The sequence below is a fragment of the Nematolebias whitei genome, chromosome 1 (assembly GCF_014905685.2).
Source record: "Nematolebias whitei isolate Nwh7 chromosome 1, NemWhi1, whole genome shotgun sequence".
NCBI lineage: Eukaryota > Metazoa > Chordata > Actinopteri > Cyprinodontiformes > Rivulidae > Nematolebias > Nematolebias whitei.
The window spans coordinates 94,332,432-94,350,004 of record NC_056498.1 but is presented as its reverse complement, the minus strand read 5'-3'; the positions used below and the strand labels follow the sequence as shown (position 1 = coordinate 94,350,004).

The 17,573-nt window shown below is 41.6% G+C and overlaps 1 protein-coding gene across 1 annotated transcript in view; it reads right to left on the bottom strand.

Moving 5' to 3' along the window:
• Positions 1-17,573, bottom strand: part of acox3 (acyl-CoA oxidase 3, pristanoyl) — a gene marked incomplete in the record, with an annotated part of 494,152 nt that overhangs the window by 235,796 nt on the left and 240,783 nt on the right. The window contains 2 exon segments of the mRNA XM_037681288.1: positions 17,231-17,327; positions 17,419-17,507. Coding sequence (XP_037537216.1) covers positions 17,231-17,327; positions 17,419-17,507 — 186 coding nt within the window.

Below are 17,573 nucleotides of genomic sequence, written 5' to 3'. Positions count from 1 at the left end.
GGGGGGGAGCTAGCTAATCCTTCAGTTGAGTCTTGCCATAGACTCCAAAAACATTTAGGGAAAACCAAAAACCAAACCTCAAGTCGTTTGTCTAAAAGGACAACAAACAATTGAACCAAACTATATTTTGCCATGTAAGTCTAACTTAAACCAAGTTAGGAATGGGAAAATAGTTTGGAATGCCCTTCTATAGGTATAAATCCCTATATGAAAATTTTTCAGCATGACCCACCCTTTAAACTGGTAACATTTAGCTGATCTAAACCATGATAGCTTACACACCAGGTGCATATAGGTTAATGTCTTATGTAAAATCCCACTCATAAGCCCAACTAAAACCACATAAATGCATAACACATAGAATCACAATGGCACCCACTGGGAACCACCAGCAGCAACCTTTGCTGAAGGGACCTACAACTCCAACGTGGGTCTCCAATCTCCATCCAGTGGTCGCCTCTGCAGTTCAATCGAGGGAACCCTCTGCATGTTGATCAATCAACACCGCCAATCATTGTGGATTTATCGTTGTGGATTATATGACTTTTTCCAATGGATTACAGACTTTGTTTCCAAGGGGTTAAAGCATTGCTACAATGGAATTACCAACAACATTATGGAATTACCAACAACAGTGTGGAATTACTTAAACCGTTGTGGGATTACCTTCTTTGACTTTTGTTTTCCTCTTGCTTGATTACATCAAGCTCAAGGACATTCGGAGGCGTAAGTTCATGTTGGAATTCATCCCCATGGACAGGCGATGATTTCCAAAGGGGGGGCTGTAGTGAACTCGGCCTCCGACCAAAACCTGCCTCTGAGGACCTTCATGGGACAGGAACTGTTATTTCATTGATTTGAATCCAGAAATACAAATTAGCTCATCCAGAGACTGTCTAATTTGTGGGAGTGTGGGAGTGGGAATGTGGGAGAAGAAAATTAAAATTTTTATTTGAAACTAAAAGGGTTTTTAGAGTGAACTTCTTGGTGTTATAACTAAGTGGACCCTCCCAGGAGTGTGTTACAACCTAACAGGGAGGAAGTCAAACACTGATGATTATAAGAGGAAATTAACAGATAACATGAAGCTAAGTTGTAGGTAAATTTTAACAATTAAGTACAGATGTGTACTTTAGAATTGTGGTTAATTTGAATGTTGAACTCAACATTAATTGGGTGACAGGTCTTCTCAAACTAATTTGAGAGATGTGATGATTGATGGACTGACTAATTTTGGGGTGGGTTAGATATTAACGTTTACAGTTTATTTACAGTATTATTTAACTGTTGATGCAGGAAGCTCTGCTGTTTTAGTGCTTCTAGACCTTTCTGCTGCCTTTGATACTGTGGACCACAACATCTTGTTGTCACGACTGGAGCAGGTGGTTGGTATCAAAGGCACAGTTCTATCCTGGTTTAGATCCTACCTGACTGACAGGAGTTTTTCTGTTCATTTAGGAAAATGTTCTTCATTTCCAGCTCCTCTGTTCTGTGGGGTCCCTCACGGGTCTATTTTAGGTCCATTGCTTTTTAATCTTTACATGTTGCCTTTGGGGTCCATTTTTAGAAAACACAACATCCCTTTTCACTGCTTTGCTGATGATACTCAGTTATATCTTCCGATTGAGTCAGACAGGGTCACTTCACTGGATCCACTCTTGAACTGTCTAAATGACATTAAAGTCTGGTTAAAACTAAATTTTCTGAATCTAAATGAAAATAAAACGGAAGTCATCAGCTTTGGTAAATGTAATACCCTTAATGTGCTTGGCCCCTTGGCTTCATACAGCCACTCCAATGTCAGGAATCTGGGAGTTATTTTTGATAGTGCTTTTAAATTTGACAAACAGATAAATACAGTTGTGAAATCCAGTTTCTTCCAGCTAAGACTCATTGCCAAGGTGAAGTCTTGTCTCCCTTTCAGAAACCTTGAAAAGGTGATTCACGTTTTTATTACATCTCGTTTGGACTACTGTAATTCATTGTATGTTGGTTTAGACAAATCATCTTTGCATCGTTTACAATCTGTCCAGAACGCAGCAGCTCGTCTTTTAACAGCAACTAAAAAACATGAACACATAACCCCTGTCCTGGCTTCTCTCCACTGGCTTCCTGTCCACTTCCGAATTGATTTTAAGATTTTATTGCTTGTTTTTAAAGTCTTAAAAGGTCTGGCCCCGTCATATTTATGTGATCTCATTAACATCTACACTCCAGTAAGAGCACTCCGGTCTACCAACCAGTTCCTCTTAGATGTCCCCAGATCCAAACTGAAATCCAGAGGTGATCGGGCTTTTGCAGTTGCTGCTCCAAAACTGTGGAACAGTTCACCTGAGAATTTAAAGACCGCTCAGACTGTTGAGACTTTTAAATCTTTGCTCAAGACTCATCTGTATTCCTTGGCATTTCATCCACGCAGAGTCTGAGAACAAGTTGAGCTGATTTTATTGTTGTTATGTGTTGTTTTTATTGTCAACTTATGTTTTGGGTGGCACTAGATGCATTTTTACTCTTTTTTTTATTTTTTATCTGTCTTAACTGTAAAGCACTTTGGTCAGCTTTTGTTGTTTTTATGTGCTATATAAATAAATTGACATTGACATTGACATTATGGAGTGTTATGATTTTTTCCTTAAAATTAACATGGATGAACAAGATACTTTTTGCATGGTACTTGGTTAAGAATTATCTTTTAATGATTACTTGATTTGTTTATTTAATGAATATTTGATGTGTGAAGGCATGAATAAGAATGTGTGTTTGTAAATAGTTTCAAGAGCAGATCATGATGAAATAATGCCACTAGACGGTGCAATTACGATGATAAACTTAATTTTTGATATTGTTTTCTATGAAATAATGAATTTTTACAGCTGTGCCATGACGAGAGACCAAAGGATTTTGATAAATACATATAATGGGGTTTTATAATATAGATTTTCCAGGGGGTGAACTTATGACATTTTTCAATCTAAATCGGGACTAAATTGAAGGGTGGTGGAATGGATGAATTGATTTGTTGGTAAATTGGGAATGTTTTTATATTAGATCACCAGGGGGAGTTGGGAGGTTCTGTTATATATATATATATATATATACAATATGCACGTTAAAACACATTAATTGTTTAAATCAGATTTTATTCACACAAACACATTTTCTGCTGTGACAGGCTAATAATACTGGCAGTGCTCTGTGCAAATAAATTGTGTACTACATGACTGAAGGGGAAGGGGGCACAGAGTTTTTTTCTTTTTTCCTTTTCAGATGGACAAAATGGACAATGACTGTCCTTGGAGTCCAAAAGAGAAGTTCAGGTTCTACAAACTGATTAACATCTATTAGATAAGAACGCTTCTTGCATTAGGACGCCTTCTGCAATCATTAAATCATATATTTAGAGAACTGACTTATACAAATGTTATAAATTTCCATTATGTCATTGCACCACACCAGGGAGATGCTGAAGTCCTAGGCAGAAGTCCAAGGCTGGGTCAGGCGGCCTGAGGCTGGCAGGTCTCACGCTAGCCGTCAGCTCTGGCATCTTATTTTGACCTGAGGCTGCCAGGTCACACACTATAGCCTGTAGGCATTTCCCACCAACATATAAGGAGTAATTTACATTCAACCAGAGGAAAATGATTAATTGCTTGCTTATCTGGCAGTATTGAATTCAGAGTTTATTAAAGGGGTTCCCTCGACCAGGAGGAGTTGTTGGATATTACTTTTATCTAGACTGGTCCTATGGTTTTGATCTGCTCAGAGACGGGATTATAATGAAATTGTGACCCGGTTCTGACTGGGTTAAACTGGGCCAGCAGCTCTAAGAGAGTCTCCCTGGGATTTCAATATCAGTCAAGGAATAGAGTTTAATTTGCTTGCCACATCACGTAGAAAGGCTTTTGAAGCACCGTCTCATATTTCCTAACACACCAGAACCAAATAAGATACACTGAGATCACACTTAATCAGGCCCCCTCATACACTGACAGGTTGAGCTCCCCTTCTGTGAAGGAGGAGTCTAGGACCCTATAAATGAGTAATGACAGGTGTAGTGAACTAAGCCTAAGGTCAGGATTTGACCTTAAGAACTATATGGGACAGAAACTGTCATTTCATTGATTTGAATCCAGAAATACAGGTTGACCCATCCTGAGACTTTCTTTCTTGAAAATTCAAGGGAAAGAACACTCTCTTTTTTATTATCATTACTATTTTACAAATGTTGATAATCAAAGTGTTTTAGTCCAAACCATTTTAGATGTTGTAGTGAACTAATCAATTTTTATTAACTGTGAAACAGTAATAACGATTTTTAATCCTCATGCAAAGTTAGAATTCATGTTAAGGCCTGTTACAGAGTAATTATGCATTTTCTGTTTTTTTTCTGATTTTCTGTCTTTGAATGAGCAGTGTTGGTCCAAGGTTGGACTCAAACGCAGACAAGTGTTGGAACGAACTGTCTTGTTTTTACATCCTCTCAGACGTAAATAGAGAAGATGGCACCTGTTTTCCGCCAACTCGTCTAAATATCCCTCTCGTCTGTCTGAAAAACATTTTCAATCTGTTCCATAACATTCTTGCTGTTTTTCCTGACTCCTAGTGACCTCTTACGTCACAAAACACACCTCTGTCTGGTCGATATTGACCAATCAGAAACTCCCAGATGAACCGGAAATAGAGCTCTTTAAAATGTCGGTACTTCCTAGTTTAAACCAGTGTCTGGAGAGTGGCGGAGAGTGTCGAGAGTCGTGTGGAGTTTCCAGTCGAGTTTGCAGTCGAGTTTGAAGTCGTTGCAGCTCCCGTGCTGGGAAACAGGAAGATCCTGACATGACCACAGAGCTCTTCCGAGTCTTATGGGATTATAACATCTTCCACCTCTGGGGGGAACACTGACGGACTCCACTCATGTGAAGTCCACTTGTGAGGTGAACTTGTGTCGAACAAGCACCGTCACTACTTTGGACGATTCACAGCTGTTCCTACGGAGACGCTGAAAGGGTGCGTTGAATGGACTTTCGTACCGGTGGGGACATCTCCAGGTAAAAAGTTGATTTATAACACCTAAGTGTACTGGGGAAGAAGCTGAGAAAAGCCCGGAGAGTGTCGTTTCTGGTGCCGACATAAACAAACCCCTCACCCATCTTTTTCTCCCTTTAAACTTCATCTTTCCATCTTTAAAATTCTTCTATCAAGTAGAAATAATTCCAGATATTTTAAAAATGTCTGTGTAAAGTTCTCATCCACCGCCGTGTGGATAATCAAAATTGTACAGTTTGCTAAAACTAGCCATGTTGTTATTTTCATATTTTGCCAATTAATGTAAATGTGTGATGTGTTAAACTTTGATTCTGTTAATAAATGACCGCATTCATTTTGATGGGTCAAAGATAATTAACGTCTCACGTTACATTTCTAAATTCAATGCACATTATATACAGTCCAGAAAAATGAAAGAATCCGTTTAATTTATGAATATATCTCATGCATATGTTCATTCTACACAGGGGACATCGGGGCTCTTCTGGGTTTGTGAACGTGTCACAAACCGGAGAGACCAGCGCTGTAAATTGTAACCTTTTCCTGCCTTGATTTTAATATAATTGATAAAACTTAATTGACATTTCCTTGATTTATTGATTATGAGAGTTGCCATTTCTGAGGGAGATTCGAGCCGGGGGGAAAAGACGTGGGCTGGAGGGGGTTTCCGGGTCCGGTGACCCGCAGCCAGTGCCCATCTTTAACATACAGGTTGACAACAATAGGAGAAACTGGAGACCAAATAGCACACCCATGTTTCTGCCTATAATATTGCTCCTCATATGTGAAGTAGGTTGACTGCAGGCACAGTTTCAAGAGTGGACACAGTTGTTCTGTAGAAAGCGTGGTCCTGCTGCTCAGAGTGGTGTCTGATTTTAATCTTAAACTGACCACCTCTACTGCCTCATCAACAGGAATGCAGGTAAAGAGTGATGTGACATCAAAAGAGACCATTGTTTCATCAGTTTCCATAATGACATCCCTCACCTTATCCACAAAATCCATGGTGTTCTGTATGTGGTGTTCTGAGCTGCCAATTAAAGGGATGCGTAGACACCAGATATTTGTAAACATTGTAAGTGACAGAGTTAATCATGATAACAATTGGTCTTAAAGGTACACTTTGTTTGTGGATTTTAGGTAAACCATACAGACTAGGTGTGGTCTCCCCTGGGTACAGTCTGTGGTACAGAAAACGGTCAATAGCCTTGTCCTGCTCCAAAATTTTCATGCAATCTATCAACTTCTTCTTGTAACCACTTCCTGGATCTCTTTTCAGAGGTTCATAAGTGGTTAAGTCACTAAGGAGTGTCATAATTCTACTTGGTGCAACCGCAAAGTTCGGTCCCCTGGCAAGAATCTCTGTCTCCGGCTGGGTGAACTGTCTGTCAGATAAATTGTTAACCCACTTTTCTGTCTCACTGGCATGTAATTGTCTACTGGAGTGTTGTCTTACACTGAATGTGTTGTTATTGGAATTGTGATGATGTTGATGAGTTATTAATAAGTTAAACTTGTTTTGTTGTCGAGTCTTGGACTTGACATGCTGTGCTAAGCGTGCCTGATCTGTATAGTCCATCACTTGCTCAAGTGTGGTCTGATCTAGGCACGTTGTTAGTTTTTGTTTGATGTGCTCTTCTTTGGCCTTCAAGGCCTCAATAGTAAAATTGGTCTGTCTCACCCGTTCATTCAACAGCTGGGTCAGAGCCTTATGAAGGATCTTGCTTGCCCGGTGCCCATTGACTGAAGATTTTAGTTCCAGGCAAATTATGCCACTTTGTCGACAACTGAGGTTGAATCGCAAGTGGTTCCTGTAGTCTGCCCACTTCCTTGCTGTTTTCTCAAACTCTCCAACTAGTTTGAGGCAATCCTGGCCGATTATTGAGCATGCATCAGGATATATCTGACTGACATTCTATTAATTCAATTCAAAATTCAAAAATACTTTATTAATCCCAAAGGAAAATTATTTGCTGTTGTAACTCATCATCCTCATTTCATTAAGAGATGTTATAGATGCTGATGGCTGTAGGCAGGAAGAATCTCTTGTAAAGGTCCATCCCACAGTGGATCCTAAGAAACTGGCTGCAGATGCTGTCTGATCCGTCCACCCAGACTCAGCTGACCTCTCGGTTCCCCCGGGCTGTAGGACCGCCTGAATGCTGGGCAGAACTCCTCCTAGAGTGATGGCCACTCCTCCAGCAGTCTGCCGAGCTCCTCATCGCTGCAGACAGCCAACTGTAGGTATCGAGGGACGATCCTGTCCTTCTGCAGTCATGAGCCGTGTTTCCTGCTAGTTCCAGGATCTCAGTGGTCAGGCACTCGAGCACAGCTGGCAGGTAGATGAGAATGCGTCCACAAAACATCCTTTTACCCTCGTTTGAGATTTGGGGCTGTAGTTGAGATATTATTTGAGCTTTTGAGATGTTAATCAGCTGCTGTTGGTTGTAGAAAACTGCCTTGTTGCCATGGTTACGCATCATAACAAATGTCCAAAACGAAAAAAGCTTCAGTAAAAATCCTTCCAGCTGCACAGCATCTGATACAATCATCCAAAAAAATGTGATTTACATCCAAAAAAAGAGGAATTAAAGTTTCCAAAAGCAAAATCTCAGAATGAAAGTAACAGAGCTGCTCCAACATGCAGCCACCTTGAGCGGCGCAATTCTAGAACAATTAAACTCCTCATATTGCTGCATTTAGACATGATTCTTGATCATGTAGAGAGGAGAATCTAAGAATACAGTGAGGAAAATAAGTATTTGAACACCCTGCGACTTTGCAAGTTCTCCTACGTAGAAATCATGGAGGGGTCTGAAATTTTCATCTTAGGTGCATGTTCACTGTGAGAGACATAATCTAAAAAAAAAAAAAATCCGGAAATCACAATGTATGATTTTTTAAATAATTTATTTGTGTGTTACTGCTGCAAATAAGTATTTGAACACCTGTGAAAATCAATGTTAATATTTAGTACAGTAGCCTTTGTTTGCAATTATAGAGATCAAATGTTTCCTGTAGTTTTTCACCAGGTTTGCACACACTGCAGCAGGGATTTTGGCCCATTCCTCCACACAGATCAGCCAGGTTTCTGGGCTGTCGCTTAGAAACACCGAGTTTGAGCTCCCTCCAGAGATTTTCTATAGGGTTTAGGTCTGGAGAATGGCTAGGCCACTCCAGAACCTTGATATGCTTCTTACGGAGCCACTCCTTGGTTATCCTGGCTGTGTGCTTCGGGTCATTGTCATGTTTTTAAACCTTTATTTAGACAGGTAAATCCCATTGAGCCTTGAGGACTCATTTACAAGAGAAACCTGATTTCAACAAAGAATGATGACAACAATGAACAACAGCAACAACAGTAGACAATTATAAAATGGCATACAGATTTTTTTTTTTACAAATAAGATGGCAAAAAAAGTAACAAAAACTGCTAGATTATAAGGCGAATGTAGAAAACTAAAAACAGGAACATGTCCTTGCCAGGAGTCCAACATATTTTTAAAGCCACTTAGAGAGGTCAAGGTCGAGAGCTATAGGTCCTTTTGCAAGATATTCCAGAAAAAAAGGAGTGGAGTAAGAGAAGGCCCTTTTGCCAAGTTCAGTCTGCATTGAGGTAATAATGTCCTGAGAGCGCACGCTGTAGCTGCACTCACTTAGACATGTATGAAGGCAGCAGACCAAGAAGTGATTTAAAGATGAAAATGTACCAGTGAGAGAGTCTGCGTGAGGTTAATGATGTCCAGTTAAACAGTGAATACAGGGTGCAGTGATGGGTACGATAATCACAGACAGATATGAATATTAGTGCACCATGATAGACAGCATCCAGCATCTGCAGGGTGCTTGTAGGAGTGTTCATGTAAATAATGTCACCATAATCAATGGAGGGAAGGAAAGTCACAGTTACAAGGCATTTCCTAGCATTCAAAGTTAGACAGGATCTGTTTCTGCAAAAGAAACCCAGTTTAACTTTCAGTGTCTTTACTAGGTTTTCCACATGGAGCTTAAAAGAGAGATGCAAGCTGACCAAGATACCAAATATTTATAGAAATCAACAAACTCAATGGGGACACTATTTGAGGATAAAATCAGAGAAAGAACTGCTGGGACCGACTTCCTGTTTGAAAAAAAAGCATCCCATTGGTTTTGTCGGCATTTAGGACAAGTTTGAGGTGGAACAAATCAGACTGGATGATGTCAAATGCAGACTACAAAAGCTGGAAAGCCTTAGCAACTGTTTTGGCTTGACAATAAACAACTGTCATCAGCATAGAAATGTAAAGATGCATCAGGGATGCTCTGACCTACATTACCAATGTAGATTGTAAAGAGGGTGAGTCCTAAGACTGTGCCTTGTGGTACACCATTGCTGACTCCTTTTTGGTAAGATGGCGCCTGTGTACATGGCTTGCAATCCACCTCTGCTGATGGTGTTCGTATTTTTGGTGTTTTTTTCATTTCTCATCTGTGACATCAACGCTCTGCTGGTGTATGAACGAAAACAACTTTTGGATCTTCGACTTTGTGGCACCCATGTCGCTTATTTTGATCATTATGAGCGTAACTCTAGACCCCCACCCCTGTCCCCCCGCTGCTGGCGGACGTGCCTGCGTACCTGCAGCGAGCCGCCCACCTGCCTCCCCGGAGACATCGCTCCAGACGCCGTGGAAAACGCGCTGGCCGGCTGGTGAAGCTTAAAGCCCTGCTTGCTGCCTCGGAATCATCCTCTCCAGCTGATGGTCAACGTTTCCACCTCCGATCCTGGTGCTGTGCAGATCCTGTGGCGCGCTGTCTGGTCCCGCTGTCGGGGTCCCATCATCACATTGGGCCCATGCGCGGCTGGGTTTCCTGCCGGAAGCGCGCGTCTAACTATGCAAATCTGAGGCCGCTGGACTGGACACTGCAATCATCTCCTCCTGTGGTGGATTCTATGAGGATGGCCCTGATAAATGCCAGATCGCTGGCTAATAAAACTTTTATTTTGAATGACTTTTTCTGCTGCAACCGACTGGACTTTCTTTTCATCACTGAGACTTGGATCTGCCCTGGTGAGTTCAGTGTTTTTCTGGAATTATTGCCTCCGGATTGTTCTTTTTTCAATGTTCCAAGGACAACTGGTCGTGGTGGAGGATTATTGGCTGTTTTTAAGAAACATTTCCACTGCAGACAGCTCCATGGTTCTGCTAATTATTTGAGTTTTGAACTGCTCTGTTGTGAGCTGGGCCGCTCCAACCCAGTTCTCTGTGCTATTTTTTACAGACCCCCCGGATACCATAAACAGTTTTTAAACGAACTCTGACTTTCTAACTGATATTATGCTCCAATATGATTGGGTTTTGATTTTAGGAGATTTTAATATCCACGTGTGCTACCCTGATAAACCATTAGCTCAGGACTTTCTAGACCTCATCCAGTCCTTTAACTTTGTTCAGAGTGTTGTTGGTCCGACTCACCAGCAGGGCCACACTCTTGACTTAGTTTTAACGCATGGTTTGTCTGTTTCTGATTTAGAAATTGGTGACACTGTTTGTTCCGACCACAAAACGGTTTTATTCAACACCTCCTTGATTTGTGAACCTGCATCTCCGCCCACACCAAAGCCCTGTAGGATTTTTAACCCTTCCACCGCCACACTCTTCTCTTCCATCTTTGCTAGTAATTCTGTTTCAGACTCTGAACTCTCTGCGGGTCTTACTACAAAGGAGTTGCTTTCTCAGCATCAGGAGGCCTGTGTACAGATCCTGGACTCAGTTGCCCCGTTAAAGCTCAGGAATCGAAAACGCACGCCCCACCCTTGGGTAAATGAGACCACAAGAGAGGCAAGACGCTTGTGTAGAAGAGCTGAACGTCGATGGAAAAAAGATACAACTTCAGGTGTCTTTTGAGATGTTAAAAACATGTTGGAAAGCGTATTAGACCACCGTTAAACAAGAGAAAAACAAATATTTCTCAAAAATGATCAACTCAAACAGTCACAACCCCCGCGTTCTTTTCAACACCATTAACACCATTCTAAACGTGCCTCAGTCTGCCACCATTGAGGCCTCTGTCGACACCTGTAATAAGTTTGTCAGGCATTTTGTTGAAAAGGTTGAGTCGATTAGGTCATCAATTCCACACTCCACAGCCGACCCTTCCGTTCTTGTCCCCTGCTCAGCAGTCTTCAGTCACTTTGACCCATCTCATTCTCATTTTTAAATGAGGTCATTGGTCACATGAAACCCTCAGGCTCCCCTGCTGATCCCATCCCTGCTGCATTTTTTAAACAGGTTCTACCGTCCACTGGACCCTCTGTTCTTGCCATTATTAACAGCAGTTTGGCTACAGGTGTGGTTCCCGATGTTTTAAAACATGCAGTGGTAACTCCATTAATTAAAAAACCCGGACTTGACCCTGTAGCTTGTTCAAACTTCAGGCCAATCTCAAAACTTCCATTTCTTTCTAAAATTTCTTTCTAAAATCTCGGAGAAAATATTTTTTAGTCAACTAACCAAGTTTTTGAATGGAATTTTTTAGATTTTTCAGTCAGGATTTTAACAACTGCACAGCACCGAGACGGCTTTAGTAAGGGTCTGTAATGGCATTCTGCTAGCAAATGACTCTGGTCAGTCTGTGATCCTGGTACTCCTCGACCTTACCGCTGCATCTGACACTGTTGATCACAGCATCCTTATGTCACGGCTAGAACACTGGGTTGGGATTACAGGGGTGGCGCTAGAATGGTTCCGTTCGTATCTGGGTGACAGGAGTTTCTGTGTTAACTTTGACAATCATTTTTCTGCTTCTGTCCCTCTTTCCTGTGGGGTCCCACAAGGCTCCATTCTTGGACCCCTTCTGTTCTAATTGTATCTGCTCCCCTTGGGGTCAATCCTGAGGAAACATGGTATTTTGTTTCACTGTTACGCCGATGATTCTCAGATCTATCTGCCTTTAAAACTAAACAGTTCTTGCTCCATCCACCCTTTGCTAAAATGTCTTGATGTCATCAAGACTTGGATGGCTGCAAACTTCTTGAGTTTTAATGATCAGAAGACTGAGGTCATTGTGTTTAACCCATGCTCTACCACTGTCACTGATCCTGTAAACCTGCACTCCCTTCAGCCACATCTAAAGCAGTCGGTTACCAATCTTGGGGTAGTGTTAGATTCGGACTTTAAGTTTAATAAACAGGTCAGCTCTGTTCTACAAAAAAGCTTATTTCAGCAAAGGCAAATAGCAAAGCTTAAGTCCATTCTGTCCAGATCCGACCTTGAAAAACTAGTCCATGCATTTATTACAACCCGGCTGGACTACTGTAACTCGCTTTATGTTGGGGTTAGTCAGGCTTCATTTTCACGTCTCCAGCTCGTACAAAATGCTGCAGCTCGGCTTTTAACAGGAACTTGCAGGCTTGAGCACATTACTCCGGTTCTGTCCTCCCTTCACTGGCTTCCTGTGCGTGTCAGAGTTGATTTTAAAATTCTCCTGCTGACATTCAAGTGCATTAACGGCCTTGCACCATCATACCTCTCCGACCTTCTTCATCCTTATACTCCTTCTCGGGCTTTGAGATCATCAGACCAGCTGCTTTTGGCCATACCAAAAACCAGGCTGAAGCTCAGAGGAGATCGAGCATTTTCAGTCGTGGGCCCTAAACTTTGGAACAATCTGCCCATCAACATTCGACAGGCCACCTCAGTCTCTGCTTTTAAATCTCTCCTAAAAACTCACCTATACTCATTTGACATTTAACACAGGGCGATCGGATTTAGATCTATGCTGGTGAAGATTCTCTGATTTTAGATTTAGATCTAGTTTTTCATTGATGCTGATTCTGTTTATGCTTTTGTTATTATTCTTATTTAACACAAGGTCATCAGATCTGATTTGGTATTTCATTGTTTCTGACTGAGTTTATGCTTTTTGTTATTATTTCCTTGACTTTTGACACAACGTGATCTGATTTAGTATTTTATTGTTTCTAATTATGTTTTCGGTTTTATATTTTTATTCCATGTGCTGTAAATATATATTGCTACTTTTTATTTGATGTTGTGATATTTTTATTAAGCACTTTGGTAACAGTTTCAGTTTTAAATGTGCTCTATAAATAAATCTGACTTGACTGTTAAATAACTGGAGGAAGTACTATTATGTTGAACACATTGCCTCCGATCTGAGAGATAGTTAGAGAATCAACCAATGGTGTGCTCTAAGAAACCAATTTCTGAGAGCTTATGACACAAGATGTTATGATCCACAGTGTCAAAAGCTTTAGGCAGGTCTAAGAAAAGTGCAGCACAATAATCCTTAGCATCCAATGCTCCAACAACATCATTAAGAACCTTCAGTGAAGCAGTCGTTGTGCTGTGTTGTTTCCTGAAACCTGATTGATGGGGAGGTAAGATGTTAAATGAGTCCAGGTAATTTTTGATTTGAGAGTTTATCAGTTTTTCTAGAACCTTGGCTAAAATGCAGAGTTTAGAGATTGGTCGATAGTTGTTCAGTGAGGTGGGGTCACCTCCCTTCAGCAAAGGAAGAACAAAGGCTATTTTCCAAGCGTCTGGAATGGAGTTTTGGCTTATGGACAGGTTAAAGATGTGGGTCACAGGGACTGTGATTATATGAGCGGCCAGCCTTAGGAAATAAGGTGGAAGTTCATCTGGTCCTACAGATTTTTTAGGATCAAAACCTTTTAACATTTTATTTACCTCACTAACTGAGAATGGAGAACAAGAGAAGGTATGATTGAGGATTGACTTATAGGAGGGATTTGATTTGTAGAAGTTTGGTTATTAAGTGAAGTGGCTGATTTTCTGTTAGTAACTGTGTCAAATAAAGAACTAGAAGCAACACAATGTTTGTTGAAACAGTTCAGGATCTCATGCTTATTTAACACAGGAACAGAGTTAACGAGAAGTTGTGATGGGAGGTCAGATGATTGGGAGCTGCCCGAGAGAGATTTGATGGTTTTCCAGAATCAGTTAGGGTCATTTAGATTTTTGGAGGTCTGAGATAAGAAATAGTTGCGCTTTGCTGCTTTGATGGCAGTTGCGCATTTATTCCTCATCTGCCGAAAACTCAACCAATCAGTGTCTGAGCCAGATTTTCTCGCTGCGGCCCAAAGATGATCTCTCCTGTGCATGAGGTCAGCTAGCTCTGGAGTAAACCAGGGGCTGTCTCATCCCTTTATTCTGAACTGACGAAAAGGAGCAAGTTTGTTCACAAAATAAATGAAACTATTATGAAAACACCCAAAAAAGTGTTCAATCTGGTCCTCTGGACATTCAAAAAAACAAAACAAAGCAAAACAACAAAAAAATGTAGAAACGTTTCGTCTCTCATCCGAGAGACTTCCTCAGTCTGAGGTGCTGTATTCAGCTCAGTCTCTTAAGTAGCACCTTCTCAGAGTGGATCAACCAGTTTTGCTGCTGCCAACCAAAACCAGCTGATCACATGCTCAAGAAGGACCATCAGCCTAACAATGGATCATTAGCACACTGATGGCTGTTTACTATTCACAGAGGGCCGAGTGATACTAGCAATCACAGCATTGTAAGAGGGGGACAATTGAACACGTAGGCCGATGGACTGTTTCTTTTCACAAAGATGGCCTCCTTTACTCCTCTCTCAAACCATCGTTCCTCTCTATCCAGGATGTGCACATCTTCATCCCTGAAAGAGTGACCGCTGGCCTGGAGATGAGTGTAGACCGCAGAGTCCTGGCCTGATGATGTTGCTCTTCTTTGCTGGGCCATCCTTTTGGCCAGTGGCTGTTTAGTTTCCCCGATGTAAGACTGACCACAGCCCTCCTGACACTGAACAGGAATAGTCTGTGAATAGTAAACAGCCATCAGTGTGCTAATGATCCATTGTTAGGCTGATGGTCCTTCTTGAGCATGTGATCAGCTGGTTTTGGTTGTCAGCAGCAAAACTGGTTGATCCACTCTGAGAAGGTGCTACTTAAGGGACTGAGCTGAATACAGCACCTCAGACTGAGGAAGTCTCTTGGATGAGAGACAAAACGTTTCTACATTTTTTTGTTGTTTTGCTTTGTTTTGTTTTTTTGAATGTCCAGAGGACCAGATTTAACTTTTTTGGATTTTTCTACCTGGATTATTGAGCATGCATCAGGATATTATGAAAACAGTTCCAAGCAGTGTTCACGTCATCAGTTAATAGAATACGATGCCAGTCAAAGTGAGATAGATCCCAGAGGAATGACTGTTTGCAAAAACGTTTCAGATCCCTTTTTTTAATTAATCTGGGCTTAGAAGGTGGAAGTTTATTATCTTTTAGACCCGCTATTACACAATGATCACTTGAAATGTCAGCGAATACACCTGTACCAGGGAATTTGTGAGGCATATTTGTTAGAAACAGGTCTAACATGGAAGATTTTTCAGGATGGTTTTTGTTTGGTCTAGTGGGAGAGTTGATCAATTGGGTTAGATTGAGTGACAGGCAACATTACAGCAACAACAACAACACATCCACAACCCATCTTCAATGCTCTAACTGAGGGAAAGAGGTTGTTCACCAAAATCTCGCAATACATGGCCCCGGTCATTCTCTCCTTAATACAGTACAGTTGTCCTGTCCCATGTGCAGAAAAACACCCCCAAAGCATGATGCTTTCACTGCCATGTTTCATAGTAGGGATGGCATTTTTGGGATGGTACTCATCATTCTTTGTCCTCCAAACATGGCGAGTGGAATTAAGACCAAAAAGTTCTATTTTAGTCTCATCTGACCACATAACTTTCTCCCATGATTCCTGTGGATTATCCAAATGGTCACGGGCAAACTTAAGATGGGCCTGGACGTGTGCTGATTTAAGCAGGGGAACCTTCCGTGTCATGCATGATTTTAAACTATGACGTCTTAGTGTATTATCCACAGTAACCTTGGAAACAGTGGCGCCAGCTCTCTTCAGGTCATAGACCAGCTCCTCCTGTGTAGTTCTGGGCTGATTCCTCACCTTTCTTAGGATCATTGATACGCCACGAGGTGAGATCTTGCATGGAGCCCCAGACCGAGGGAGATTGAGTCATGTTTAGCTTCTTCCATTTTCTAATAACTGCTCCAAAAGTTGATCTTTTTTCACCAAGCTGCTTGGCAATTGCCCCATAGCCCTTTCCAGCCTTGTGGAGGTCTACAATTTTGTCTCTGGTGTCTTTTGACAGCTCTTCGTTCTTAGCCATGTTAGCAGTTGGAGTCTTACTGATTGTGTGGGGTGGACAGGTGTCTTTATGCAGCTAATGACCTCAAACAGGTGCTTCTAATTTAGAATAATAAGTGGAGTGGAGGTGGACTTTTTAGAGGCGGACTAACAGGTCTTTGAGGGCCAGAATTGTTGCTGATTGGCAGGTGTTCCAATACTTATTTGCAGAAGTAACACACAAATAAGGCAGCACGGTGGCGCAACTGGTAGAGCTGCTGCCTCTCAGCGAGCAGGTCCTTGGTTCAAACCCCGGTCCAGGGGCCTTTCTGGGTGGAGTTTGCATGTTCTCTCCGTGCATGCGTGGGTTTTCTCCGGGTACTCCGGTTTCCTCCCACAGTCCAAAAACATGCATGTTAGGCTGATTGGTAACTCTAAATTGTCCCTAGGTGTGAGTGAGAGAGTGAATGGTTGTTTGTCTCGTTTGTCTCTATGTGGCCCTGTGATGGACTTGCGACCCATCCAGGGTGTACCCCGCCCCTCGCACAGTGATTGCTGGACATGGGCACCAGCGACCCCCGTGACCCAAAATGGAATAAGCGGGTAAAGAAAATGGATGGATGGATGGACACACAAATAAATTATTTAAAAAAATCATACATTGTGATTTCCGGATGGTTTTTTTAGATTATGTCTCTCACACTGGACATGCACCTAAGATGAAAATTTCAGACCTCTCCATGATTTCTACATGGGAGAACTTGCAAAGTCGCAGGGTGTTCAAATACTTATTTTCTTTACTGTATATTGAAAAGGCATGTCGGATGTCAGAGCCTGTTTCACATTCATCATTAAATATGAAGGACAGGTGATCAAAAATATGATAAATCTGAATATTTCTGTGCAGTTTTTTTTTTTTTTTTTGGTCAATGAACCGAACAAAAGAACACTCCTAATTTCCATGGCATAGCTCAGCAGTAGTACCAGTATTTATTCGATCATGTGGGTTTTAAAGCTATCTTGGTCCATCAGGGAATGTGTTCTGACCTTGAATGGTGTCACATAGCGCCCATCAGGAGTAACATCTCCTGTCTTGTTCAGAAGGTTTGCCCGTGGGATTCTTACATTGTGAAACATCACAAACCTGATAGATACAGATATGATCTTTCATTAGACAGGACCATTAAAGGATCCGACAAAGAGAAGCAGAACACAGAGCCACTGCAGTCACCCACCCATTATCCAGTCCATTCTGGCCTAACTTCTTGCCCATGTCTCCAACCAGCACTCCAGGCAGAGACAGAAGACTTTTGGGATCTCTCACCTGTAAAACAAGAATTTCAGCTTATCATCACATCAGAACTCAACTCTGTCAAATCTGTCGGGGGGG